The sequence below is a fragment of the Taeniopygia guttata genome, chromosome 17 (genome assembly GCF_048771995.1).
Source record: "Taeniopygia guttata chromosome 17, bTaeGut7.mat, whole genome shotgun sequence".
Taxonomy (NCBI): domain Eukaryota; kingdom Metazoa; phylum Chordata; class Aves; order Passeriformes; family Estrildidae; genus Taeniopygia; species Taeniopygia guttata.
In genome coordinates this window covers 2,532,617-2,559,249 of record NC_133042.1, presented here as the reverse complement: position 1 = coordinate 2,559,249, position 26,633 = coordinate 2,532,617, and the positions used below count along the sequence as shown (strand labels likewise).

Sequence of the window (26,633 nt, the reverse complement as noted above, 5' to 3'; positions counted from 1 at the left end):
TTTGGCGGTGGGGCAGAAAGACAGAGACTTTCTACAATCTCAGAATCATCAATACGCACAGATTCTGACACTTTGGGAGCAGGGAAGAGTTTCAGAGCTGCTAAAGCCAGAGTGGGCACAGGAGTGTTATGTGTAGTATATATAATTTGCGCCATCTCTAGTATGATATATGTGCTATTGAATATTTGTTGGAGTATACACGTTTGTATTAGGAGTCCCCCCACCCTTGCAGGCGAAACCTGGTGTATATTAGAACGTGATTTACAGGTAAAAGGATGTGGCTCGGCCAGGAGATGGGACATGTGTGGAGAGATACGGAGTTGGGGCGGGGGGACCCCAGGCGCTGATCGGTCTCGTGATCAACCCGAGATGGATCTCATGGAAATCCTCGGGCAGATATATGTGAATACAGAGTTCCCGTAAATTTCATCACGGGATTCAACAACTCCGGACACTGACTTGTTCTTTTTCATCACCAAAAAAGAAAATCTCATTAACCTATGGACTCTGAATGGAAGAAAAGACTGATTGCTGAAATCTTGGCCTCAGGTGGAATTTTCCCTATAAAAACCGCTTGTGCCAGGATGGAGGGGTGTGGGCATGGAGGAAAACCTCTGCTGAGGCTGACTCCTTGTTGCACACCCAGGGCCGACCCCGGGCTCGGCTCTGTTCTTTCCTTGTGGCTGGCTAGATAGAATTTGATTGGAAATAAATATTTTATCTTTTCATTTTTATTTGGCTGGACAAATTTTCGTTTATAACAGGAGTGTGGAAGGGGCAGCTCAGCCTTTAGCTTTATCCAGCTCAGGGCAAATCCCAGCTCTCCAAGCCATGAGCCAGCATAAAAATCTCGTCCCATTCACTGAGGGGAAGAGGTCTGGGAGGTGTCTGCTGCCCTAGTGGGGCCGTGGGAAGGGTTTGGGACATGGATATCCTGGAAGATGAGCAAGGAGACTCCTCTGAAGGAGGGAAGGGTGTGAGGGAGGCCCACAAGGACCAGCTGCTCTGCAGGGTTTGTTGGCCTTGCTTGATTTGGGATTTTTTTTTTAATAGGAAATTTAAAAAGAAGCCATTTTCAACCTTTCCAAGAAGTGCTGAGAGATCACAGAATCATGACATAGTTTGGGTTGGAAGGGACCTTTAAAGGTCACCTCATCCAACCGCCCAGACCTCTCAGAGCTCCTCACCCATCTCCTTCCTAACAACCCCACCCAGAGCTCCTGTCCCTGGGGAGGTGCTCTGGTGTCACCCCAGCCTTGCCCAGCCCTCCCCCCCAGGCCACACTCACACCTTGGTGCATCTTCCATCCCCTGTTCTCATTTCCCCTCCACATCCTCCTGCCCCTGCTCTGTGCATTCTCCTCCTCCCCCTCCTGGAGCGCTGACAGCTCCTGGGCTGAGCTCAAACCCTCACTTATCTCAAGTCAAACACCATGGAAATTATGTTTTATGCACACTCAGGGCTTAAAAGCTTTAGCTGGAGGGGCATCTTTACACGGTTTTCATTTAAATTCCCACACAACTGCTCTTCAACCTGTTTAAGTTGGCCTTGCAGCAATTAAATTAATTACTGAATTACAGGGAGTCAGCATTGGAATTGGTGCACAAAGCCTATCCAGCGGATTCTGTGGGATTCCTTAAAAAAAGAAATAAAAACATCACAATAAAATTTGTGTGACACTGAGTGGGGACAAGTGCCATAAACATTGGCCCTCGCTAGTAAATAAACTTTTTTTATTGCTCCATTGTCAAAGTAATTAGCAGCAAGTTCTCCAGTCTCTCCCACTCCAGGGCCTCATTTCCAGCACCAGCTTTCCAAGAGCCTCCCTCTCTGTGGTTTAATAAAACACAACCCCATGTTTTATAGCTTGGAAGACAAATGGAAATAAACACAAAGCCATGAAGGGATGATCCCAAAAAGCTGCTCTGGGTGGGTTGGACACCCCAGGCTGGGAAGAACACCCAGCCAGGGTTTGCAGCCCTAATTTTCATCATCCTCTCACTCTGATCACTGAATCCCTGGAGCATTTAGGTTGGAAAAGACTTCCAGGATCATCGATTCTGAGCTGTGCCCACTCCCCACCCTGTCCCCAGCCCAGAGCACTCAGTGCCACCTCCAGCCCTTCCTGGGACACCTCCAGGGATGGGCACTCCAAACCTCCCTGGGCAGTCCCTTCTGATGTTTAGCAGTGTTTTCCATGGAGAAATCCCTGCTGGTGTCCAACCTGAGCCTCCCCTGGCCCAGCCTGAGGCCGTTCCCTCTCCTCCTGGAGAGCACATGGATGGTGGTGTGCAAATACCCCCAAAACTCCCAGGAATTGTCTGGATTTGAAAGATTCAAAGTCAGGACCACCACAAGGGGCTTCCAGCCCCCAGCCCTGGCTCCAACAGCAGGAGAGGAGCAGGAACAGAGCAAATCTTTCCTGCTGGTTCCTCCCAGCTCCCTCCAGGCTGAGGATTTGATGATCCAAAGGCAAAATTTACATTATCAGGAAGTGGAGCTCAAGTCCCTCCTGTCCGGGGAAGCTCTGAAGATTCCCTGCAAGGAATCCCTGGGCACACAGAGCTTCCATTCCCCTCCTCTTGAGCTTTCCTGATGTTTTGTGGAGCCTCAAACTCCTCCTGAGGCAGGCTGGGGTGCGTTTGTACAGCCTGAGCCGCGTGGTGAGGATCAGGACAAGAGGAGGAGCAGCGATGCTGAGACAAGGTGTGCCCGTTCTCAGGTGACAGATGGCTCCTGGCACAGGTGCCACCCTCCCTGGCCGCCTTTCAGCACTGGTTCATCCCTGCCTTGCACATCTCCAGGGATGTCAGGTTTATCTGCAGCTCCCCAGCCTCCTCTGACCCTGCCAAAGGAACCCACTGGGCACCAGGAGCAGGAGCAGGGGCAGGAGGGTTTTGGGGTGCAGCCCGTCTGCATTTGCTGAAACGAGAGGAATTCCCAGGACAGGCTCCCTGGATGTATTTATTTGGATTTTCTCAGGCTGTAATCTCTCCCAGACATGTGTCTGCAGCAGCAGATAACACCAACCCCAGCATTTCCCTGCTCACTCAGGACACTTTTAATGTTGTTGCAATAAAAGCCCAGACTGAGCCGCTGCCAGGGTTTAAAATAACTTTTCTGAGACAATGGCAGGTTGTAATAAGCTGGAGAAACATTCATGGAGATCAGCTTGGAATGGAGAAGAAGGGGACCAGGGTATCCCAAAAGTCAGGACTTCCCATCAAATTGTAGCTTCATTCCAGAGCCCTGACATTGCATTGCCTGCTGGAAGAAATCTTTCTTCCTCACTCACCTCCACCTATTGCAATTTCTAGTGTTGGTTTTGCAGATCCTGCTGGTTTTTGGTGAACAAAGGGGAGTTGGGAGTTAAATCAAACCCTTCCAGCTGCTTCTCTTCCCAGAGCTGATGGGCAGAGGGGCCACAGCTCCTAGTCCTGATCCTCAACACACGGCTCAGGCTGTACAAACGCACCCCAGCCTGCCTCAGGAGGAGTTTGAGGCTCCACAAAACATCAGGAAAGCTCAAGAGGAGGGGAATGGAAGCTCTGTGTGCCCAGGGATTCCTTGCAGGGAATCTCCAGAGCTTCCCAGGACAGGAGGGACTTGAGCTCAACTTCCTGATAATGTAAATTTTGCCTTTGGATCATCAAATCCTCAGCCTGGAGGGAGCTGGGAGGAACCAGAAGGAAAGATTCGCTCTGTTCCTGCTCCTCTCCTGCTGTTGGAGCCAGGGCTGGGGGCTGGGAGCACCTTGTGGTGGTCCTGACTTTGAATCTTTCAAATCCAGACAATTCCTGGGAGTTTTGGGGGTGTTTGTGCACACCAACAGAATCAAAGTATCCCAACACTGTGGCAAAGCAGCAGCAGGGAAGCAGAGGAAGGTCCTTTGTAGCTTCAGAGCCTTCAGGGACTTTGTGCTCAAACACTGGAGATGGGGTGGGCTGGACACACACACTGGCAAGAGCAGCTTCACTCCAGGGCTGGTCACAGCTGGAGGAACCAGCTGGAGGAAATGTGGTGTAAAAGAAGCCTCAGGTACAGCCCAGGGAGAAAAGCCACACGGACACAATGGAATTTGTGAAATATCCAAAGGGATGTTGCCTCCCAGCCTTGGAGAGGCTCATCCTGGTGATGCAGTGGCTCAGCCATTCCTGCAGCATCCTGGGTGAATGGGCTGTGCCTAGAGGGGATTTCTCACACCCAGCAGAGCAATCAATGCTGCAGCTTTTAACTCCAGCAACCCCAAAATCCAGGCCTTGCATTGACCAAGTTGGGTCTGTTTGTGCCCCTGACTTCAAGGGGGACCCTGAGGGGCTGGAGCGTGTCCAGGGAAGGGAACGGAGCTGGGAAGGGGCTGGAGCCCCAGGAGGGGCTGAGGGAGCTGGGAAGGAGCTCAGCCTGGAGAAAAGGGGGATCAGGGGGGACCTTGTGGCTCTGCACAGCTCCTGACAGGAGGGGACAGCCGGGGGGTCGGGCTCTGCTCCAGAGAATAGGGACAGGAGGAAAGGGAACAGCTCAGGCTGGGCCAGGGCAGGCTCAGGGTGGACAGCAGCAGGAATTTCTTCACTGAAAAGGTGGTCAGGGATTGGGAGGTTTTGAGTGCCCATCCCTGGAGGTGTCCCAGGAAGGGCTGGAGGTGGCACTGAGTGCTCTGGGCTGGGGACAAGGTGGGGATTGGGCACAGCTCAGACTCTTATGAACTTGGAAGCCTTTTCCAACCTAAATGATTCTGGGATTCTAAACTGGCTGCTATTTTATTCATGGCAGCCACAAAAGCAGAGTGTGTTTTCCCTCACCTGGCTGGTTCCCTAACCCAGCAGATCTGGCTCAGCTGAGCCAGAGAGGCTCAGAGCAACCTCCAGATGAGCCAGAGATATCCCGATTACATCCCTGCCATCCAGCCTGCCAATACCAACCCTCTCTCTCAGCAGATTCATGACAAACACGTTTTATCAACCGCCCTGCAGTGGCCCAGGAGACAAATTGCCCGGGGGCAGGCGAGGGAGTCAGACAGCTCCATATTCCAGCCTTGATAAGAGCCAGTGACTTCAGCCAGGCAGAAACCAGAGAATGCCCTGGGAAGGTCTGGCTCAGCTCCTCTAGCTGAGGGAACGCTGATTTATCACAGCCCAGCAGGAGAGGACGGGCAGAAATCCCACCTGGAATTTCCTGTGCCCTTGGCCTCATGCCCCCAGCCCCATCACGCACCCTGCACCCAGGACAGAGCTGCCAGATTCCCACTCAGGCCTGCTTGGACTCAGTCTCACAGATTTAGGGGAGATTAGAGGTCAGAGCAGTGAACTGAGGGGATTTAACTCAAACCCTGCAGTGAGCAGGACCCCAGAGTTGCTGATGGGAGATCCAGAAACCCCTCAGGGGTTTTCACATTTAACCTTGGCTTTCCTGCCAGCCTGCAGAGAAACCCTGGAAAACATCGCTGTGGGGTGATCCGGGACCCAAAAGCAGAGGGCAAACGTGACAAAGCTGGGTGCACCCAGCAGTGCCCTTCCCTGAGCTGGCACTGGGGAAAGAGCTTGAGGCCAAAAGCCAGGGGATGTGCCTGGGATGTGCTCCTGTGCTGTGCCAGCGGGCACAGAGCCAGTGCCCAGCCCTGCCTGGGCTCCTGGGCACGCTCTGCTGCCTGCCAGCAGCGATGGGCGCTCAGGGGAGCTTGTGGGACACCCCAGCTCCCAAGGGGTGGCAGGGAAAGGCAGTTCCTGTGTGATCCTCTCAGGAGTGTGGGGTTTGTTCAAGGACTGTCCCCACTGCATCTCTGTCCCAAGCCATCCCAACTCAGGGACACCCTTCCTTCAGCCAGGACGATTGTCCCTTTAAAGGACGGCCGGGGGTTGATTTTAACTGAAATGCAGCCACTCCATGCTGCAATCTCCACTCTGGGGACAATGACATTCCCTGAGGAGGACCAAGGCCCTGTGCTGAGGGACAGGGGACAGACAGACCCTGCTCATGGAGCCCATGGGGGAGCTGGACCTGCCTGAGCTGAGCTTTGCACCTACAGGTGCCTCCCCAGCTCCTGTCACTCCAGTGTGACCAGTTCTCATCCCAAATTAGCAGCAGTGAACTTCATTAAGAGGGAGAGTTTTGACTGCAGGACAGCAAAGCCCCCAGAACCTCACAGGGACCCAGTTCTGCTTCCTTAGCTCCAGAAGCTGCTGGCCCAAGGGCCTGGTATTAAAATTCTGCACCTGGGTCAGTGTCTGGTGGGTGCATTGGGCTCCTGGGCATTGTTTTCCCTGGGGGATGTGCAGGAACACATCCTGCAGGAGTGAGAGGAGAGGCACCAGAACCTCATCCCAGCTGTCCTGGGTTAAGTGTGTGTTCAATTCCCAGTCAGAGCTGGGGCAATTCTCCTCTGTTCACTGGGCAGTTTTTCTTTATCTCTCCCACAGCCAATCCTCCCTCCAGGAGATCTCTGCTGTTCATGGCCACTGAGTGTCCCTGCACGGCTGAGAAAATTCCATCATCCATGGGGAGAGGCTCTGCCCAGGGGATGAGCCGAGCATTCCTACCTGGATACAATCTGACCTGGGAACCCCACAGCAGCCTTTGCCCCCTGCATTCCCAGAGGAGCAGCTTTCTTCCCCCTGCATTCCCAGAGGAGCAGCTTTCTTCCCCACTGCATTCCCAGAGGAGCAGCTTTCTTCCCCCTGCATTCCCAGAGGAGCAGCTTTCTTCCCACTGCATTCCCAGAGGAGCCCAGGCCCATCTCCCCCAGCCCTGGAGCTCCAGAGGAAAACTCCCCCCTTGTGCAGGATCCTGCTCCAGCAGAAGCACAGCTGGCACTGCAGGAGGGCTGAGCCACCCTGGGTTGGGGCTGCTGCCACCTCCCTGACCCACAGGGGCCAGGGCCTGCTCTGACTCTGGCAGTGGTTTGGTTTCTTTTTCTGTCCTATTGCATTTGTATTTTTAATTTCCCTATTAAAGAACTGTTATTCCTACTCCCATATCTTTACCTGAGAGTCCCTTAATTTCAAAATTACAATAATTCAGAGGGAGGGGGTTTACATTTTCCATTTCAGGGGAGGCTCCTGCCTTCCCTAACAGACACCTGGCTTTTCCAACCAGGACACCTGGGGCAGAGCCGGGCAGCAGCACCAGCCCTGGCCTTCCCCTCCTGCTCCCTTCAACACAGCTCCCAAGAATAAAAAAAATAAATTAAAAAGGAGTGTTTCCCAGCCTAACAAGCTGCCATTTCACAGCCAAACAGAGCTCAGATTTTCACCCCAGGCAAAACATGTGCACATTTGTGATTCACTCCACGCCGGTGGCTGCCAGGTTTCTGTACAAACGATTGAATTGCTGCGGTTTCAACCTTGACTCAACTCCCAAACGCTCCTCCAAGCTCCTCTGACAGAGCTCATCACCTCCCACCTCTCCCCCATCACTGGTATTTTTACACCCAAATTATCTTTGGCTGCCTGGGAGCCTTCAGATTCCCTGAAGAGCTGCTCCAAGGCAGGAGCTGCTGCTTCCCCAGGTGTGGGAGTCACTGAGAGCCCCAACCAAAAGATTTCCTCTTGCAAACTCCTTTCACCAGCTCAGGTTGAGCCCACAATGCTGGAACCAGAGCTCAGGAGCCTCTGGGCAAATAAACATAAACCAGGATTTTATTCATGTGCACAGAGCTGCCAAACCCCAAAAACGGTGCTGGAGGCACCACTTGGCCAAGCCCCAGGAGGGGCTGAACCCTCTGGAGCTCCCGGGGCCAGATTTTGGCTGGGGGGGGTTCCACAGCTGGGAATGTGAGTGAGGATGAGCAGGGATGGGGCTGAAGAAGCTTCCAGGAACTTCCAGTGTGGATGAGATCCAGCAGAGGACATGCTCAGCAGGAGGGCCTGGGCTTTATGCAAAAGCTTCTTGCTGGATGTGGGCTCCTCCAGCCCTTTTTCCTCTCCAGGGTTCAAAATCTTCATATTCCCATGAAAAACTTCCTATCCAAGTCCTGGCTCGTGCCCATTCCTGTGTTTTCTGCTTCAAAGGCTGCATCAGAGCATCCCACCAGCAGTAATGATTTCCCAGCTCACACCAATCTTCCTTTCTCTCCATTTCTTTACTAACCTAAATAATTTCCCTCAGTTTTTTTATGCAGTAGAACTCAGAGGAAAATCTATTTTTTCCCCCTCAACTTGCAGTTTTTGAGGCTGGATTATTTATCACAAGTGAAGCTGAGAAGGGCCCAGGTCAGACACGCTGCCTCTACAAGGAATTGGATGGATTTGGGGAGAGCCCCAGACAGAGCTGACAAGTCTTGTTTGAACAGCAGAGATGTCTCTGCCTTGCAAAAAAAAAAAAAATAAAAGTATATATATAAATAAATAAAATCTGCTCTTCATTCTTCCCTCTGCCTTTGAGCAGGGGAAAACATTTGTTAGTGATTCATCACTTCCCTGAGCAGCCCAGACTGAGGAAAGGATGGATTTGGATGTGGGGGAGCTCTCAGGGTTAAAAGGGAATTGCTAGAAAGAAATCATGTGTCACATAGAAAACTGTCCCAATATTTGAGTAAAAAAAAAAAAAAAAAAAAGGAAAATGAGTCAGTTTGAGTCAGCCCAGAAAGGAAAGGTTTCGCCTCTGTGGATGAGCTGCCTCTTTCTTGTTTTCTTTTATTCAGTGCAAGTTCACTTTAATTAACTGAAACTCTTTGAAAGTGAAAATTCAGTATTATTTTTAATCCCTGGAGTTGACAGGACATTTCCATCCTCCCCCAGGAAACCACGTTTTAGGTTTTTTAAATTTTTTTTCTTTCTTTCACAAACCCCAGGAAACCCAACAGTTTTAACGAGCTGGAGTTTCACTCCCTCTTCCTGATTGTAAATTTTCACCCTGATCAGACCCAGTTTCACCAGCTCTGCTTCAGCCTCCACCAAGTCCACTGAGCTCCAGACCCCCGAGCCCACCCTCCCTCAATTCCCTATTCCTTCACCTGGAAGCAGCCAGCCTCAGGAACATCCCCAAGCAGAGATTTCCTCTATATTCTTCTATTTTCTGTAATTCCTCTAGATTCTTCTATTTTCTCTAATTCCTCTAGATTCTTCTATTCCACATCTTCTGTTCCAGCGCCCCAGAATCCTCTGGATTCTCCCATGTCTGACAATGCAGCCAATATTTTGCTGCATCTCCATTCCACTTCATTTCCAAGCCACCTCCAGAACAAAAAACTTTAGAGCAGGGAAGAGGACCCCTGGAATTCCCACCTTTATGGGCACACACGGGCTGGAAAACACCAGGACATCACCTATAACCCACCCTGGAATGCTTAAAAAGAAGGAAAAAACCTAAATCCATGAACAAGCCATCATGACTGGAAAAGTAGGATTTCCTAAACAAAAACAATATTTCATATTGTCTCACCACAGTGTCAGGAATTATTTTTTAAGCCATATCCTGTATCCAATATCACGGTGGGAGAAATCCTCCTCCTGGTGGAAGGTTTCAAGGTTTCTCTTTCCAAGGCAATAAAACATTCCCAGCTGGTGAAAAGCAATCCTGGGCACCTGGCTTTGCCTCTCGGTGCCAGGAAGGAAGAGAGCCATGCCATGTGGAGCTCAGGGGAGTTTTCCATGGATCCTGTGTCGGAATCTGTGGGTATTGGTGATACCGAGATTGTAGAAAGTCTCTGTCTTTCAGCCCCATTGCCAAAGCAGAAGCCATAATTGGTCTGTGCTGGTTTCAAGGTTGTTTATTCTGTTTATCTCTAACATGTTCTGCTGCCCTGCCGCAGCTCTGTCCTGCAGGGCAGCGTGTGGGGCTCTGCCCTCAGTGGGATGGTACAAACATTAAATACCACAAACTACCTGTGCTGGATTTACAATAACGTGCCAATATCTGTCACCTACGTTGGACAGTGTGTCCCCAACCTGAACCAACAGAAAAATGCCAACACCACAGTGAAACATGGAGGGCATGAAGAAGGAGAAAAAGGACAAGACACACCCAATTTCCTCCATCTTGTCCCCTTTGAACCCCTAATCTAGAATCCTAAAATTTTACTTTTGTACCTGTGCCACACTTAATTGTTACTTATATCAAACACTCAGAGCTGGTAATTCATCCTGTAAGATTGAAAACTCTTTTCCATGGGCAGAGATCACAGACAGTGTCTCTGGGGGCTCTGTCCAGGGGGTTCCTGACCCCTGCCAGGGTCCCAGGGCAGCCAGAGGGAAGCCCTGGGTTCCCACACCCTGGCTCCTGTCCCCGCTCAGGAGGGAAAAGCTGCTGGATCAGGGCTGGGCAGGGCAATCTGCTGGGACCATCAGCACTGGCACAGCCTGGAGGAGCTGCACTGGAGGTGACACCTCCAGCATCCCTGTGGGACTAGCAAACCCCTGCTCCGGTGTCCATGTGCAGCATCCACTGCTTGGAAAGGCACCTCCTATTCCCTAACCTTGGGCTCCACCACTTTTCCCACCAGGAACATCCCAGGTGTCCCAGGACAGGTGTGAGGTGCAGGCACAAACCAGAGCAGGGGACAGCAGAAGTGACTTTGCAGCGAGCGTGGCCCCAAGGAAGGAGAGGCTGGAGGAACTGAGATCCCACTGGATATAAATCCCCAAAATCCCTCTGCACATCTCGCTTGGGAGCTCTCAGACATGGCCAAGCCCCTCCTGCTGCACAGCTCTGCTCCTCGGGGCTCTCCCAAAAATATCCCTAAAAATCAAACCACTCGACAAAGCTCCTGAGAGGCTGGAGTGCTGCAGACACCACGGGATGGCTGCTCCTGCTCCACACCTGCATTTCTGAGGGCACAGAACCTCCCTTTCCTGTCCAACTCCAGCGATTCCTGCAGGATTTATCCAGCCAGCAGCGAGCAGGGCTCCTCCAAACCCACCGGGCTGGGTTTGTTTTGCAGTCATCAGATTAAATGTCCTGGAGATTGCTGCAGCAGCTCTCCTGCTGGGCTGGAGCAGTGTTCCAGCCCCTCCAGCACACTCCAGTGCTCTGGGAGCAGCAGGACCACGGGAAGGAATGGCTCTGCTGCTTTTTTCCTGCTTTGGAAGTGAAGCAAATGAAGAAAAGTAATGTAAAAAGTGGAGTTGGCTTGAACTGCTGTGCCATTCCCATCAAATCTGCAGCAAAAGACAGACTCCAAGGGATCAGCCCAGCCCTAAATAGTGAATTGTTTCAATTCACTGTAAAATCTGACAGAAACAAGCTTAAATCACACAAAGCCATGGGGTTGTTCCCTCTCTGCTACAGCCAGAGACCAGGAAGGACACTGCTGCAGGATGTGGGCAGGCTCAAACATCTCTTCTCCCTAAAATATTTGATTCCTGCATTTCAAGAGCCTGCCCAGCCCCCTAGAATCCAACCATCCCCCCAGCTCTGCCAAGGCCACCACTGAGCCATGTCCCCTAGTGCCACATCCACAGCTTCTGAATCCCTCCAGGGATGGGACTCCACCACTGCCCTGGGCAGCCTGGGCTTAAAACCCTTCCCAAGAAGGAATTTTTCCTCATTTCCAATCTGAACCTGCCCTGGTGCAACCTGAGGCTGTTTCCTCTTGTCCTAGAAAGAGCAAGGAGCAGTTTCTTTTGTAGGGAAATGTTGCAATAAGGTAGAAAAATCATAAAGAAAGGCTTCATAAAATCAAGCCTGCTCTCCTAAAATCAGTGGCTGGCCTTGTCACTGTGCAAGTTCCCATGTGAAAGCAATCCTGGTGTGAGCAGTTCATTAGCACAACAATCTATTCCTGGGTGAAAAACATCTTACTCCTGTATAAACTGGTTTTATACTGTTAAATAGAAAAATGAAAACTGTCTCTCACAAACAACTGTCCCTGCATGTACACACCAGGGGTTTGAGTGACCAATTAATACAGAATAACAACTTTTAATGACCAACAAGTTAAGAAAGCTGCTGACCAATGGGAGTCACACACGAGCCATCCAGGATCACTCCTCACCCCCAAACCTCCAGCACAGCCCCCAAACCCTTCTGCTGGAGGAACCTTTCCCCAAACAACTGAAAGGAGCAGCGATGCTGGGACCACCCCTGTCCTTGGGGGGGTCCCTTTGAGGGGTGTCCCCTCCTGCACACCAGGGCTGGAGAGGGAACACATCCCAAAAAAGGGGCCTGGGAGAGTCTGGGCAGCACGTGTGTGCCAGATGCTGCCCGTTGTGCAGCAGGGATGGGAGGGGAGCTGCGGGGCTCGGGGTCACCAGCGATGCCTCTTTGGCTTGGGGGAGAAGGGGCCGTGCAGGGGGAGAGGCAGCCGGGAGGAAATACCAGCCCGGGGCAGGAAAAGCCATCCCGGGTGGATTCCCGGTCACGTTTGCACATGTCTGGCTCAGGAGGGGCAGGAAGCTGCAGGGGATGTGTCGGAATCTGTGGGTATTGGTGATTCTGAGATTGTAGAAAGTCTCTGTCTGTCAGCCCCACTGCCAAAGCAGAAGCCATAATTGGTCTGTGCTGGTTCCAAGGTTGTTTATTCTGTTTATCTCTAACATGTTCTGCTGCCCTGCCGCAGCTCTGTCCTGCAGGGCAGCGTGTGGGGCTCTGCCCTCAGTGGGATGGTACAAACATTAAATACCAGAAACTACCTGTGCTGGATTTACAATAACGTGCCAATATCTGTCACCTACGTTGGACAGTGTGTCCCCAGCCTGAACCAACAGAAAAATGCCAACACCACAGTGAAACATGGAGGGCATGAAGAAGGAGGAAAAGGACAAGACACACCCAATTTCCTCCATCTTGTCCCCTCTGAACCCCTAATCTAGAATCCTAAAATGTTACTTTTGCACCCGTGTCATACTTAATTATTATTCTTATCAAACACTCAAAGGTTGTAATTCATCCTGTAAGATTGAAAACTCTTTTCCATGGACAGAGATCACAGCCAGTGTCTCTGGGGGCTCTGTCCAGGGGGGGTTCCTGACCCCTGCCAGGGTCCCAGACCTGCCAGGGCAGCCAGAGGGAAGCCCTGGATTCCCACAGGGATGGGGATGGGGATGGGGATGGGGATGGGGATGGGGAGGAAGGAGGAGGCAGAGCAGCCCCACACGCTGGGACAGCCGGGGATGCTCCTTCCTGCATCCCTGTCCTGCCTTGGGGAGCTGCTTTGGGCTCAGCCTCCTCCCCTTCTTTGTCAGGGTGAAATGCTGCACTGGGATTTTCAGGTTTTTGGTGGGAATTTCAAAAATTCCCGCAAATTTGACCAATCTGGAGCTGTCTCCGTGCCCTGGTGTTATAGTGAGCTCATGGGCACCCTGTGCCCCCCTTCCCCCGGGCCTCTGTGGCTCTGATCAAGATAACCCCTGGACCCTCCTTTCTGCCCCAATGGGGTTGGCGGAGAGCCAGGGAAGCCCACCCTGTCCAAAACCTATATAGACCCCTGAGACTTCCTGTGTTCTCTCTCTTTTGCCCCGCTCTCCACATGGACACCACAGAATAAAGAGAGCTGTTCCAACCCCCTGGGGTAAGAGCCTCTTTTGAATATCTTTACCCTTCTCCTGATATTCCTCCCCTCACAGCCCCTTATCTCTGAGCTAGTCGGATTATTCAGGGGCTGCGTGAGGGGGGGAACGACACCCTGGGAGCTCCTGGAGCGTGGCAGCCCTGTCTCCTTTGCCCATTCTGGTATCAGTTGGCTCCATGCCCTCGACAGGAGGGAGCTGCAGCCTCTGATGTAACCCAGACCCTCCTCCCCAAGGCTTGAGACCAAGTTAAACAAAACCAGACTCTGCAAATCCCGGGAACAAGAGCCCAGACACAAAGGAACAGCTTTGGAACTGCCACTGCTGTCCCCACATGTTGGAACCCTGGCTGCTGAGAATTTTAGACTTTCTGTACTGATAGGCACTGATTCTTAAAAGAATATTACATTTGGCTTCAGGCTGTAGAGAAAACTTCTAAAACTGAGTAACAGAACTAAGATTACGGGTGTGTAGTTTAAATAGAAGTGTGTAATATCACATAGTAGGAAACTTAAAGTTTTAGAATATAGTTTTATATATAAGGTAAAACGGAGGTTTCAGAATACTAACGAGTATTTCTTCCTTATTTTTTTCTTTATAGGTTTAGGTAGTGTTGTGTAATCAGATAAAAAAGTACATTGTGAGGTATGAGTGGTTGGTTAAGTTAAAAGTAAAAATAATTTAAGTATCATTTCTTAATTAGACAGTTTATCCTTAAAAGAGTTTCTAGAAGGAGATCCACAGCTCTATTTTTTAGTTTGTAAGTGAAGTGTTGTAGAGCTCACAACATGTGAGACTGTAATATAAATAAGAACTAATAAACATTTGAGTCCAAACAAGAAATACTGTTTTAAACATTTAACCCTGACCCACAGGCAAACAGTGGAGCCAGGTCCAGGTCCCTGGATCAGGATGGAGCTGCCCAGAGCAGCTGCACCATCTCCAGAAGTCTCTTGCAAGGTGAATTATGCCCTGAAAATGTCCCTAAAACACCTCCTACCCCTCCTGCCACTGCACAAACACACTTGCAATGTCCCAACAGCCATGAAACTGGGTTTTTTAGCGACCCAGCTCTTCCAGAGACCAGCAGGAGCTACACCAGTAACACCAGTCAGTGCTGCTGGAGCACCATCACAGCCTGCCCACCAAAAGCCATGACCACCTGGTACATTTAATACAGAAAAAATACAAAATGTGAATCACTAAATGACAACAACCCCAAATACGACATTTAAGCACTGCCTGCTAGAGCTGTGCCTGGGGTCAACAGCGAGGCACAGCATTTTTCCTGCTTTACTTTCATTGTGGGTCCCTTTTTCTCAAGCAGCACTCAAAAAATGGTGATAGAGCAATCACAGAGTGTGGGATCTGCTCCTGTTCATGCAGGAGAAATCTCCCTCTGAGCTCTGGCCCAGAGCAGCTGTACCTGCCTCATCCCTGGCAGTGCCCAAGGCCAGGCTGGATGGGCTGGGAGCAGCCTGGGACAATGGGAGGTGTCCCTGCCATGGCAGGGGTGGCACTGGGTGGGCTCTGAGGTCCCTTCCAACCCAAACCATTCCGTAATTCCATGATTCTGTGGTCTGCTGTCCCACAAAGAAGATCTCTGGCTCAATTCCTACTTTCAGACCAACAGTTGTGGCTGAATTTATAAAAACATCCTTCCTTTTAGGAAAAACATCTCATCTGGATTTAAAGCCTTGCCAGCAGCTGAAGCTGCCACAACCCAGCCTTGGGGCAGGCCAGGAGCAGATGAAATAATAAATACATGAAACATGTGGGTTGTTAGAGCTGGCGTGGGAGTCACAATTAAAACCAGCAGAGCTGGGGGAGAAAATTAACAGCAATTTTACTGCAGGAGGTGTAGGGTTTGCAGGATTCCCCAAAGTCTCCTCAAACAGAGAGGAAAACCACAAGTGAGGCATTACAGGATGAATTAATGTGGATTCAGAGCTCTGTGTGCCCCGGGCAGGAGACTGAACTCTGCTTTAGAAGGAGCCACTGAGGAAGGTGTTGCTCAGAGCCTTTTTAACAGCTTAAAGGTTTTCCCTGATAAAGAGGGAACCACCACAGGCCTCTGCAGGGTCTGTGATCTTCCAGGACCTGCCCAGTGGGAGCGGGGTGGCTTCTGCTCCCCACAGCTGCAAGGGGACAAGGGATGGAGGGGCAGGACACAGGGAATGGCTCCCAGTGCCAGAGGGCAGGGCTGGATGGGAGATTGGGAATTGGGAATTGTTCCCTGGCAGGGTGGGCAGCCCTGGCACAGGGTGCCCAGAGCAGCTGTGGAATCACAGAATATCCTGAGCTGGAAGGGACCCCAAGGATCACCCAGCCCAGCTCCTGTCCCTGCCCAGACCCCCAAAATCCCACCCTGGGCATCCCTGGCAGCGCTGGCCAAAGGCTCCTGGAGCTCTGGCAGCCTCGGGGCCGTGCCCATTCCCTGGGGAGCCTGGGCAGTGCCAGCACCTCTGGGGGACTTTTTCACCCAAACTCCACATGCAGAGTATGTGTGGGAATCCAGGGCATGCCTCTGACTGCCCTGGCAGGTCTGGGACCCTGGCAGGGGTCAGGAACCCCCCTGGACAGAGCCCCCAGAGACACTGTCTGTGATCTCTGTCCATGGAAAAGAGTTTTCAATCTTACAGGATGAATTACAAGCTCTGTGTGTTTGATATAAGTAATAATTAAGTGTGGCACGGGTGCAAAAGTAAAATTTTAGGATTCTAGATTAGGGGTCCAAAGGGGACAAGATGGAGGAAATTGGGTGTGTCTTGTCCTTTTCCTCCTTCTTCATGCCCTCCATGTTTCACTGTGGTGTTGGCATTTTTCTGTTGGTTCAGGCTGGGGACACACTGTCCAACGTAGGTGACAGATATTGGCACGTTATTGTAAATCCAGCACAGGTAGTTTGTGGTATTTAATGTTTGTAACATCCCACTGAGGGCAGAGCCCCACACGCTGCCCTGCAGGACAGAGCTGCGGCAGGGCAGCAGAACATGTTAGAGATAAACAGAATAAACAACCTTGAAACCAGCACAGACCAATTATGGCTTCTGCTTTGGCAATGGGGCTGAAAGACAGAGACTTTCTACAATCTCAGAATCATCAATACCTCAGATTCTGACAAGTATGAACCCTTCTGGTTTTCTCTCTTTCTCTCTTTTCTTTGCAGCTCACTTTAACTCCACACTCCTCAAAATGTCACCAGCCAGGCCAAGGGGGACCACGCTGGCACCATGTCCTGTCTCCTGACATGAATCCCACCCGTCTTTCATTTGCCATCCTCAAAACTGAAACATCCACAAAGCTCCAGGAATGAAAAAAAAAAAAAAAAAAAAAAAAAAAGGAAAAGAAAAATAAGAAAAAGCACAGGAGTTGATTAAAAATCTGCTCACACAAAAGTCGCTGCCAGAAACTGAGATCTGACTTCAAAACTCCTCCGCATCTCTAACGACCTTTTAATAGCTCTCATTACAGAACATCTCCCTCAGCCCTGCCTAACAGAGCCCAGCATTTCCACAGGCCAAGCCCAGCTGCTCCACTGATCCATCCCAGGACTTCAAACAAGGATTAACAACGCAGCTCTGCCAAACCAGAGGTGCCACTCCTGGCTGCTGCTGCCCTCCTTGGCTGGCAGCTCCTTTGCCCTGCCTCTTTCATCAAGCATTTCCCACTCCCTGCACGAGCTGCTGTGCAAAATGTGCCTTTGAAATGATGGTTCAGCAGCAGGGGAGCAGAGAAAGTAATAAATAAAATGTATCTTATGCACTCTGAGCAGAAATTACCTGTCTCATGTACTCCTAATCTTCAGTATAAACACATTTCATTGTTTAGAGAGGAAATCAGAGAATTTGTTGTATACAAAATGCTGTTTATTGTATTTTACAGCTGCCATGGGTCGTGGGTGACATAGCCACGCCTACAGGTGTCAGCTCCAGCTCCAGGCAAACCTGAAACCCCTTTAATTCTGGTTACATTGCATTAGAAACTTTGCTTTTCTGAGCATTTTAATACCTAAGAACCAATCAACACCTTTACATTACATACAGCCTATCATAACTATTGTTACCGTATTATGGTCATTACTGCCCAACCACATGAGTTACAACCACATGTTACACTTTAAGCTTAAAGTTGGTTTTCTGTTTTCTTGCACTGGAAAATTCTTAGACCCTTTTTCTACTTGCCACATCAACATGTTTGTTTCCTATGGTCTCTTCTGCTTTTCCTAAGACATATTTCTACATCTTTTTTCTTTGTGGTCAACATATCCTTTGCTCTAGTCATAAAACCTCCTTCCAGCTCGACTTAACCTTTGCTTTCTTAGCTGTCCAGCAGTGGCTCAGCAATTGTCAATTGACACATCTCTTATCCTTCTATATCAAAACTTGCTTCCATGTCCCTCTGTCCTGCTGCATCCCTCTGTCCTGCCTTGTCCCTCCTTCCCGCCGTATCCCTCTGTCCTACCCTGTCCCTCTGTCCTGCCTTGTCCCTGTGTCCCTCCATGTCCCTCTGTCCCTCCATGTCCCTCCATCCCGCCGTGTCCTTCCATCCCGCCGTGTCCCTGTGTCCCTCCATGTCCCTGTGTCCTCCCATGTCCCTGTGTCCCCCCGTGTCCCTCTGTCCCCCCGTGTCCCTGTGTCCCTCCATGTCCCTCTGTCCCTCCATGTCCCTCTGTCCCTCCATGTCCCTCTGTCCCTCCATGTCCCTCTGTTTTTTCCCCTTAATTGATGAGCCCAGGAGAGCAAAGCTTTCCAGCCCAGCGCTCCCGGCGGGTGAGTGAAGCCTGTGCACAATGCAGGAGCAGCGGGGACACGAATCCCTGTGCCCCAGCGGCAGCAGGACGCGTTTCCCTCTGCCAGTGTCCCCAAGTGCCCCCGGCCCTGCAGAGCCCGCGGTGCCCCCGAGCTGCTGCATCCCGCCGAGCCGGGGATGCTCAGGGAACACCGGCAGCCGGGTGTGTCCAAAAACAGGCAGCAAAGCACTAAAAACCCTACTAACCCTGAAATGGGGTGGTGGGTTGGGGAGCAGCATCTTTTTAGGGAAGGAAATGGGGTTTCTGTGCTCTGATCTGTCCCCCAACGCTCTGCCAGGGCCGAGAGGAGCAGGAGAGCCCCTTTCAACACCAGCCTGGAAAGAGCTGCAGCACTGCACAGCCCCTGCCTCATTCCAGAGCTGGCCAGGGAGGAGGGATCCTCCTGGGTCCCTTCCAAGTCAGATTCTGTCATTCTGGGGCTGATTCTGTGATTAATTCTGCGATTAATTCTGTGATTCTGTAATTGATCCTGTGATTCTGTAATTTTGTAGTTGATCCTGTGATTCTGTGGTTGGTTCTGTAGTTCTGTGATTGATTCTGTGACTCTGTGACTGTGACTCTGTGATTGATTCTGTGATTGATTCCGTGACTGTGGTTCTGTGATTCTGTGATTGATTCTGTGATTGATTCTGTGATTTTGTGGCTGATTCTGTAATTAATTCTGTGAATGATTCTGCGATTCTGTAATTGATTATATGATTCAGTAATTTTGTGGTTGATTCTGTAATTTTGTGGTTGATTCTGTGATTGATTCTGTGATTGATTCTGTGATTGACTCTGTGACTCTGTGAGTCTGTGACTCTGTGATTGATTCTGTGATTGATTCTCTGACTCTGATAGATTCTGTAACTGATTCTGTGACTGTGGTTCTGTGATTCTCTGATTCTGTGACTGTGCCTCTGTGGTTCTGTGATTGATTCTGTGGTTCTGTGATTGACTCTGTGGTTCTGTGATCCTCCCTCACTCCCTGCAGAGCTGAGCCCCGACCCTGCACCCAGCAGGGCCATGAGGACCCATCCCAGCACCCAAGATCCATTGAGATCCCCCAGCTTTCCCTCCCAGACAAGCCCCAGACACCCAAACCCCCTGAGGAGCACTGGACCCACAACCTGCAGCGTCCAGGGAAGGGTCCCTCCTTGGAGCTGAGCTGCAAAACCATTCCCAGCTCCTGCCAGGGCAGCACAGGCAGAATTCCTGGCCCACACAGGCAGTGCCAGCCCCGGGCTGGCTGTGAGAGCCGTGTCATGTGTATATAAACACAGAAATCATATATATATACAGCACAGCCTGCCCAGAGCTCACAGAGCTGCAGCTGCCTCAGCCAGGGAGGCACCGACGTTACGTCACCCACGGCCAGGACCTCAACCAGGAGCAGATGGCTGCTCCTCCTGCAAGGAATTAGGAGCTTTTTGGGAGCCTGCCCAGAGGAAGGAGGTGTGTACAGCTACTCCGAGCTGCTTCTCACACCAAACTCTGTGTTTGTCCCCAAAATCTTCCACCTAAGCCCAGCCTGGCTCACTTTGGGCTTGACATCGGCAGCTGCCAGGGTTTGGACGAGGTTTAGGTGTGACTCAGCCCAGACTGTCCATTTTGCCATGGGAATGATGTCTGTATGCTCCAGCCCAGCTCCTGGGGAGCTGATCTGATCCCAAGGCTGCAGGATGGTCCATTCCACTTCTCTGGAAAACCTTCCCCTAAGGAACAGCATTTGAAACCCTTCCCCAGCACCCCAGAGTTTAAATGGAACCATCTGGAATGACTCCCACCTACTAAGGTGCAGAAAATAGAGGTGAAAGCAGCTCTGGCATCCTTCTGTACTCTGTGGTGGCACAGGGAACACGGGCTGTGAGTGCCAGAGGCAGCTCAGAGCAAGGCCTGGATCTGGAGGGAAAGAGGCTTTAGGAAGTGAGGCTTGTGGAGAAGTATCAGGTTTTTAATTTGGTCTAATCTGGAGGGATCTTGTGGGGATGCAGCCAAACACCAGAACATTTTGAAGACAGGGATCCCAGGAACACCTGGGAAGTTTGGGCTGGAAGTTTTTAAATGATCCAGCACGAGACAGACTTAAAACAGAGAGAGACTTTTCAATCCAAACAGCTGCAGCTGGGCAAAGTTAAACAGAGCAAAAAGCACCATGCCAGCAGCTGGATCTGGCAGCCCAGGGTGGATGTGTCCCTGTGTGGGAACCCAGGGCAAGGGGAATATCCCCCTGTCTGGAATATTCCCCTGGGGAATATCCCCCTGTCTGCCCTGGGGTGCTCTGACTCCCAGGAAAACTCTGACTTTGACCCTCATTCATGGAGAAAACTTCCAAAGCCTCCAGGTAAACTAGAAACCACAAAAGTGTGAAATCGATCCTGGAGATTGTAGAGTGGTGTGGTGTGTCCCATGGGTGAGAAATTTAGGTTTGGGGATTTTTAGTATGTTATAGATGGGTTGAAGACGGAGGGTACAGGATGTTGTCTCAAGTTACTTTCTTCTTCTTCTTCTTGGGTTTGGGTGGTATCTTGTAATTGGGTAGAAAAATCTGCATTGCGGGTCTTTAGGGGTCAGTTATTGGGTTAGAAAGGGAAATCATTTAGGTGTCACTTCTTAATTGGGTAGTTTAGTTATTGATTAGACCTAAAAAGGCCTCACAGCATGAGGTTGTTGGCCATTTTTGTGCTGCTTTCACACATGCAAGGTCTGGGCACAGACAGTGTGCTGAAGTTTTGATAAGATAACAATAAAACAAGAACCTGAACACCAAAAAAAATCCTGTGTGTCTGCTTTTCCTGACACAGAACTGCTCCAGGAGGGTTTCCCCTTGCCAGGGGAGCTCTCAGGGAGTTAGGCCCCACAAACTCACATCCCTGCACCCCAAATCCCACCCCTCGGGGCTGTGCCATGAGTGCTGTGTCTCCTGTCACCTTGGGAGGAGGCAGTGACAGCTGGGACAGCAGGAAAACATCCCCATGTGCCACATCCCGAATGCAGGGCCAGCTCCTGGGTCTCTCCAGAGAAGGAAAATCGTTCTTTGGGGGCTTCCTGTCCTGAGAACTTTGGGCAGCTGGCTAGCAGTGTCACTGCCACCTGAAACAATAATTCACCTTCAAAAATGCTGGCAAAACCCCACCCTCGTCTCCCAAGCTCTTCCCACACTATCAGATCACGATTTTATCCTCAAATTACAATAAATAAGTTCTATTATAGCATCTCTGTGTTTTGCAACAGGGATTTGAAACTTAACTTCAGGATAACTGGCAGAGCAGCTGCTGTTCTTGTTCCCTGTGTCCAAGGGGCCACTTCCAGGCTGGAATTCCCAAATTCCAGAGGCACCTGGGTGTGCCAAGGGCAGTGCAAGGGGGAGAGTACAACCACACAACCCCCAGGGATCCAGAGAAGGTATTTGAGGGACAGCAGGAACTCACCCCCTCCCTGTTCCCAATTAAAATGATTTTAGGGAAAAGGCTCTTTCATCCAGCAGAAAATGCTGGAAAATGATGCTCAGCAAACGCAGAGTTCACGTAAGGGAGTCCCTCAAATGGATTAGAAGCACAAACCCAGGCAGGATTTTTTCCTCCTCGCTCTGGAGCACAAAGAACCCACAAAGGAGCTCAGGGATAAAAGCTGGATTGTAAAAATCTCCTGGTGGGCTCTGTCTGGGGTTCCCAGAACTCCTGAGAGCCCCCAGGGTTTGGTTTTCCATGCCCTGCCCTCCCTGGGCAGAGCCTCGGGGGAAGGCTCCCAGCTGCTCTCTGAGCCGGGGCACACGCAGTGACCCCTGGGTTTATTCCACTTTAAATGCACAATTTAGGGTCTTGTCAAGGGGAAAAAAATTGGTAATTCCATATAATTGCCTAATTAAGGATGTCATGACACTCCATAGAATGGAGGGTCAAGTGGAAATGATACAACGAGTACAAAGATACAAATGATACAAATCTGGGATTTCTGGATTTTTAAGAAGTTGGACTTGAAACTAGTTAAGATTATCAGCATCAGGCCCAGACACAAACATGATTTACTAAAAATAAATATATTTTTATACAAAAATATATATAAAGCACATGCAACTGTACATAGACAGCACTAATACAACATAATTTATATATAATTCTCCATATTTTCATCAGGTTCAATGTTTCATTTACCAAATCTGTGTGCACATTCCCAAAAGACTCCAGATTTGAGGACCTTGCACAATGCTGGATCCGACATTTTGGAGTCTCAGGCCTCCAGCAGGATAATTTCCTGAAAACCTATTTTTCCCTAAAACCTCAAGCAAGAAATGTCATCTGCAGGAGCCAAGCCCTGCATTTTTGGATGCATCCCTCAATTAAGCAGATTTTAATTGGATGACTCCAGCTTTAATTAATGACCAATTGTTCGTGCACTTTCCTTTTCGGATCTCATTCCTAGACAGGATTTTCTGGGTTGATTTGGGGGAGTTTTGTGTCTTGCAGAGTGGGGTTGCAATTAGCATTTATTGCATTTGTGAGGGAAAAGTGGCTCCCAGGAGATCGGGAGCTGCTGGGCTCCCACTGAACCAAGGAGCTTCCCACCTTGTCCTCCTCCTTGACCAGGAATGGTGGGAGGAGCTCAGCAAAGCCCTGGAGACCCCCAGGTTGTGAGGGCAGGAAGGGGCAGCTGGGGCTCATCCCACCCCACAGCATCCCAAATGCAAAAATCCCTGCCAGTGCCAGCCCTGTCCCAGATCCACAGCACTGCACGGGAATTCTTGGGAATTTCAATAAAATAACCAGAGGGGCCACGGAGCTGCTCCAGGGTTGGAGCCCCTCTGCTCCAGAGCCAGGCTGGGAGCTGGGGGTGCTCACCTGGAGAGGAGAAGCTCCAGGGAGAGCTCAGAGCCCTTCCAGGGCCTGAAGGGGCTCCAGGAGAGCTGGAGAGGGACTGGGGACAGGGGATGGAGGGACAGGACACAGGGAATGGCTCCCACTGCCAGAGGGCAGGGATGGATGGGAGATTGGGAATTGGGAATTGTTCCCTGGCAGGGTGGGCAGCCCTGGCACAGAGTGCCCAGAGCAGCTGTGGCTGCCCCTGGATCCCTGGCAGTGCCCAGGGCCAGGCTGGACAGGTCTGGGAGCAGCCTGGGATGGTGGGAGGTGTCCCTGCCATGGGTGGGCTTCAAGGTCCCTTTCAACCCAAAACCCTTCCAGGTTTCTATGGAACCACCAAAAATAGATGCGAGTTCAGTAACTGCTCCCTTAAAAATCATCCTCTGCACCCTCTGCACCATTCCCAGGCCAGCCTGCAGCTGCAGCTGATGCAGTTTAGAGCTCATGGGATGGATCTGATCCAGTGCTGAGGGACATGGGGGAGCTGTGGGCAAAGGGGACAGGACACCAGGAGCACCAACAGCTTCCTACCCAACCCAGAGAACAGGAGCAACAAATCCCCCTGTCCTGACTGAGCTGGAGGGAGGAAAGAACACAGGGAAGAACAGCTGGGATCCTTTTTTCCTGAGAAATGACCCCAATTTCCTCCCAAGCCTAAGGTGTCACAACTGCCACGTGCTGTGCCCACTGCTGGAGCAAAGGGGACACAGAACCCCACAAGGTCTCACAGCCTGAACACCAAGTCCCAGGGCCTCTCTCCATACTTCAATTATTGCCCACCTGCCTCAGGATCAGCACCCAGGGCACCTGGCCAGGCACAGCAGTGCCTCGGGTCACTGCTCCAGCTCCCCAAGCCCAGCCCAGCTCCAAGGGCAGGAATCCAGCCAAGCCCAGCAGCCTCTGCCCCTCACTCCCACCCTGCTCCTCCAGGGAGTTTCCTGGAGCTGTGCCACCACCAGACAGGCCTTGCCTGGAGCAGAGCTGCTCCATCAGCAGGAACTAGCTGGGAACAAGAGTCTCAACCCCAAAGAAGTGTCTTGGTTTAGGCCACAGCCCAGGAAAACCCCATGTTTGGAGGACTGCACCATGCACCAGTCAGATCTACAATAAAACCTGAAAACCTTCCTGAGCTCAGGACCTTCCCCAGCCCGGGCAGCAGTGACCAAAGAGCAAAGCCTCACACCTGGATGATGCTCAGGCAAAGGAGAGGGTGGGCAGTCCCTGGCACAGCTGTGGCTGCCCCTGGATCCCTGGCAGTGCCCAAGGCCAGGCTGGACAGGGCTGGGAGCAGCCTGGGACAGTGGGAGGTGTCCCTGCCATGGCAGGGGTGAACCGAGCTGAGCTTTAAGGTCCCTTCCAAACCAGTTTAGGATTCCATGACTACGATGTGAGACATGCAAGAAGCCACACACAAACCCCAGCACACCCGGCGGCTCCGTCCCGCAGGGAGGGACCCCTCCAGGCATCCCGGTGACACGGGGACCCCGCAAAAGGCTCCATCCCCTCGCTGTCAGCAGAGCCTTTTTGCCCCGTAACATCTTTGGCTGCCCCGTGGCCGGGATGCCGGAGCAGCTGGGGAGTCCCTTCACCTCCAGCGCATCCCGGCAGAGCCCGGGGGTCCCGGCCGAGCCCCGAGCCCCGAGCCCCGAGCCCCGAGCCCCGAGCCCCTCTCGCCGCTGGGCGGTGCCGGGCTCCCAGCGCATCCCCTTGGGGACCGCCCGCATCCCTGCCCGGGATGTCCCGGCCGCCCGCCAGCCCCGCTGAGCCCCGGGACCCCCCCGGGACCCCCACCCCAAACCCCGGGACCCCCGGCCGCCGGTCCTACCTGAGTCCAGCCCGGAGCCCGGCTCGGGGGCCGCCAGCGCCGCCGGGCACAGGGACAGGGACAGGGACAGGGACAGGGACAGGGCACGGAGCAGCGGCAGCGCCCCGCCGCGCATCGTGCCCGGCTCCGGCCCCGCCGCATCCCGGCCCCGCCGCCGGGACAGCCCCGGCCCCGGCCCCAGCCCCGGGCCCGCCCCCGGTCCCGCCCTGCCCCGCACCGCCCCGGGGTTCACGTCCCACATCACCGCATCACCCCCTCCCCAAAATCAGCCGCGCTGCCAGAGCCCCCCGGGGATGAGGGGCTGGGGGTGGGGGTGCCCCTTCCCCGCCGTGCGGGTGACAGACGGACGGACGGACACGCTGTACCCCCAGTGGGGTCCGCAGGGGATGCTGACACCCCCTCCTGCTGGTTTGCCCTCCGCAGGTAAAGGACCATCCCACATCCTCCCTCTCCCAAAAACTCACTGCAGGTGTTTCTTGGGGTGCTTCACCCCCCCAGCCGTGCCCAGCTCCCCCTGGGGGTTCCCGGCCCTGCTCCTGCAGGGGGGAGGACAGAGCAGCTCCTGCCCTGGCATTTTGGGGTGAGCGAGGCACCCCAGCTCTGCAATGAGAGCTGCACTGAGCATAGCCCCTCTTTCCTCAGGGTCTGGGCCAGTCCAGCCCCTTACTGAGACCACAGGGAGTAAATCTGAGCCAGGCCAGGTCCTGCCCAGCCATGTCCCCATCCCAGTGGACAGGACACCAGGAACACCAACAGCTTGCAGCTCACCCCAAAAGGGAGTACCCCCAGTCCCCCCTCCAGACCCCATAGCACACCCCACCTGCTCAGCTCTCCAGTGGCACAGACCCTGCAGCTGGAGCCCCACTGTGCCCCACTGTGACAAAGCCCTGGGTGCTCCCAGGTGCCCTGGGGGGTTTTGGCTCAGACCCATGGGCAGCCTCATTCCCAAACCACGATATTTTCCCTTCAGCAATCATGAAGAGACACAAAAGATTTGGGAACTTTAAGCAGGGGACAGGCAGCCAAACTCCAGCTGGCCATCCCTGCCAGGGGGCAGCAGATGCCCAGGGGGGACACCCAGCTGTCATTTAACTGGTGAATGCCACACCATGGCATTGGAAAAGAGATTCTGGAATCCCCACCTGAAATCCTGAGTGCTGCTTGCGACATGAGCCAAGCTCAGTGCTGTGCCCACCTCCCTCTGCCCCTTCCCAGGTGCTTCCCCGCCACACTGGCTCAGCTTGCCAAGGAAAAGAAGGTCAGAGACGCTCCAGGAGCCTTTGCTTTGCCATGGAGAGGATTTTATTTGTCAAGAACATGTGACACAGGTTTGCCTTTCCTTCTGGAATCTCACGGATTGATTCTCTTGGATGTGACCGTCTGTCCCAGCAGCACATGTCCCATCCCTTGGCATGTCCTGCACCCCACCCCTGCTGGGGGACCCGTGGGACTCTGCTCTTTGTACATCCCACCAGGTCTGCTTTCAGTGGATCACCTGCAGAACCAGGTCTGCTTTCAGTGGATCACCTGCAGAACCAGGTGTTTTTCAGGTGAACCACCTGCAGAACCAGGTCTTTCCAACACTCTCCAACCCATGAGGAGGAAAATCCCCTAGTCAAATTCCCAGGATTGCTGTGCCACAGTCCTGTCTCTCAGCTCAGCATCCTCTTTTTAACCACCCTCTCTTTTGCTGCATCCAGTGACACAACCACATCCAC

The 26,633-nt window shown here is 52.1% G+C and overlaps 1 protein-coding gene across 1 annotated transcript in view; it reads right to left on the bottom strand.

The window, feature by feature from the left end:
* The window catches only part of LOC105760944 (uncharacterized), an 82,463-nt gene extending 57,370 nt beyond the window's left edge, over nucleotides 1-25,093 (bottom strand). Inside the window, exon 1 of the mRNA XM_072936809.1 lies at nucleotides 24,916-25,093. Coding sequence (XP_072792910.1) covers nucleotides 24,916-25,030 — 115 coding nt within the window. The 5' untranslated portion in view covers nucleotides 25,031-25,093. The remainder of the gene's footprint in view (nucleotides 1-24,915) is intronic.
* Nucleotides 25,094-26,633: the final 1,540 nt, after the last annotated feature.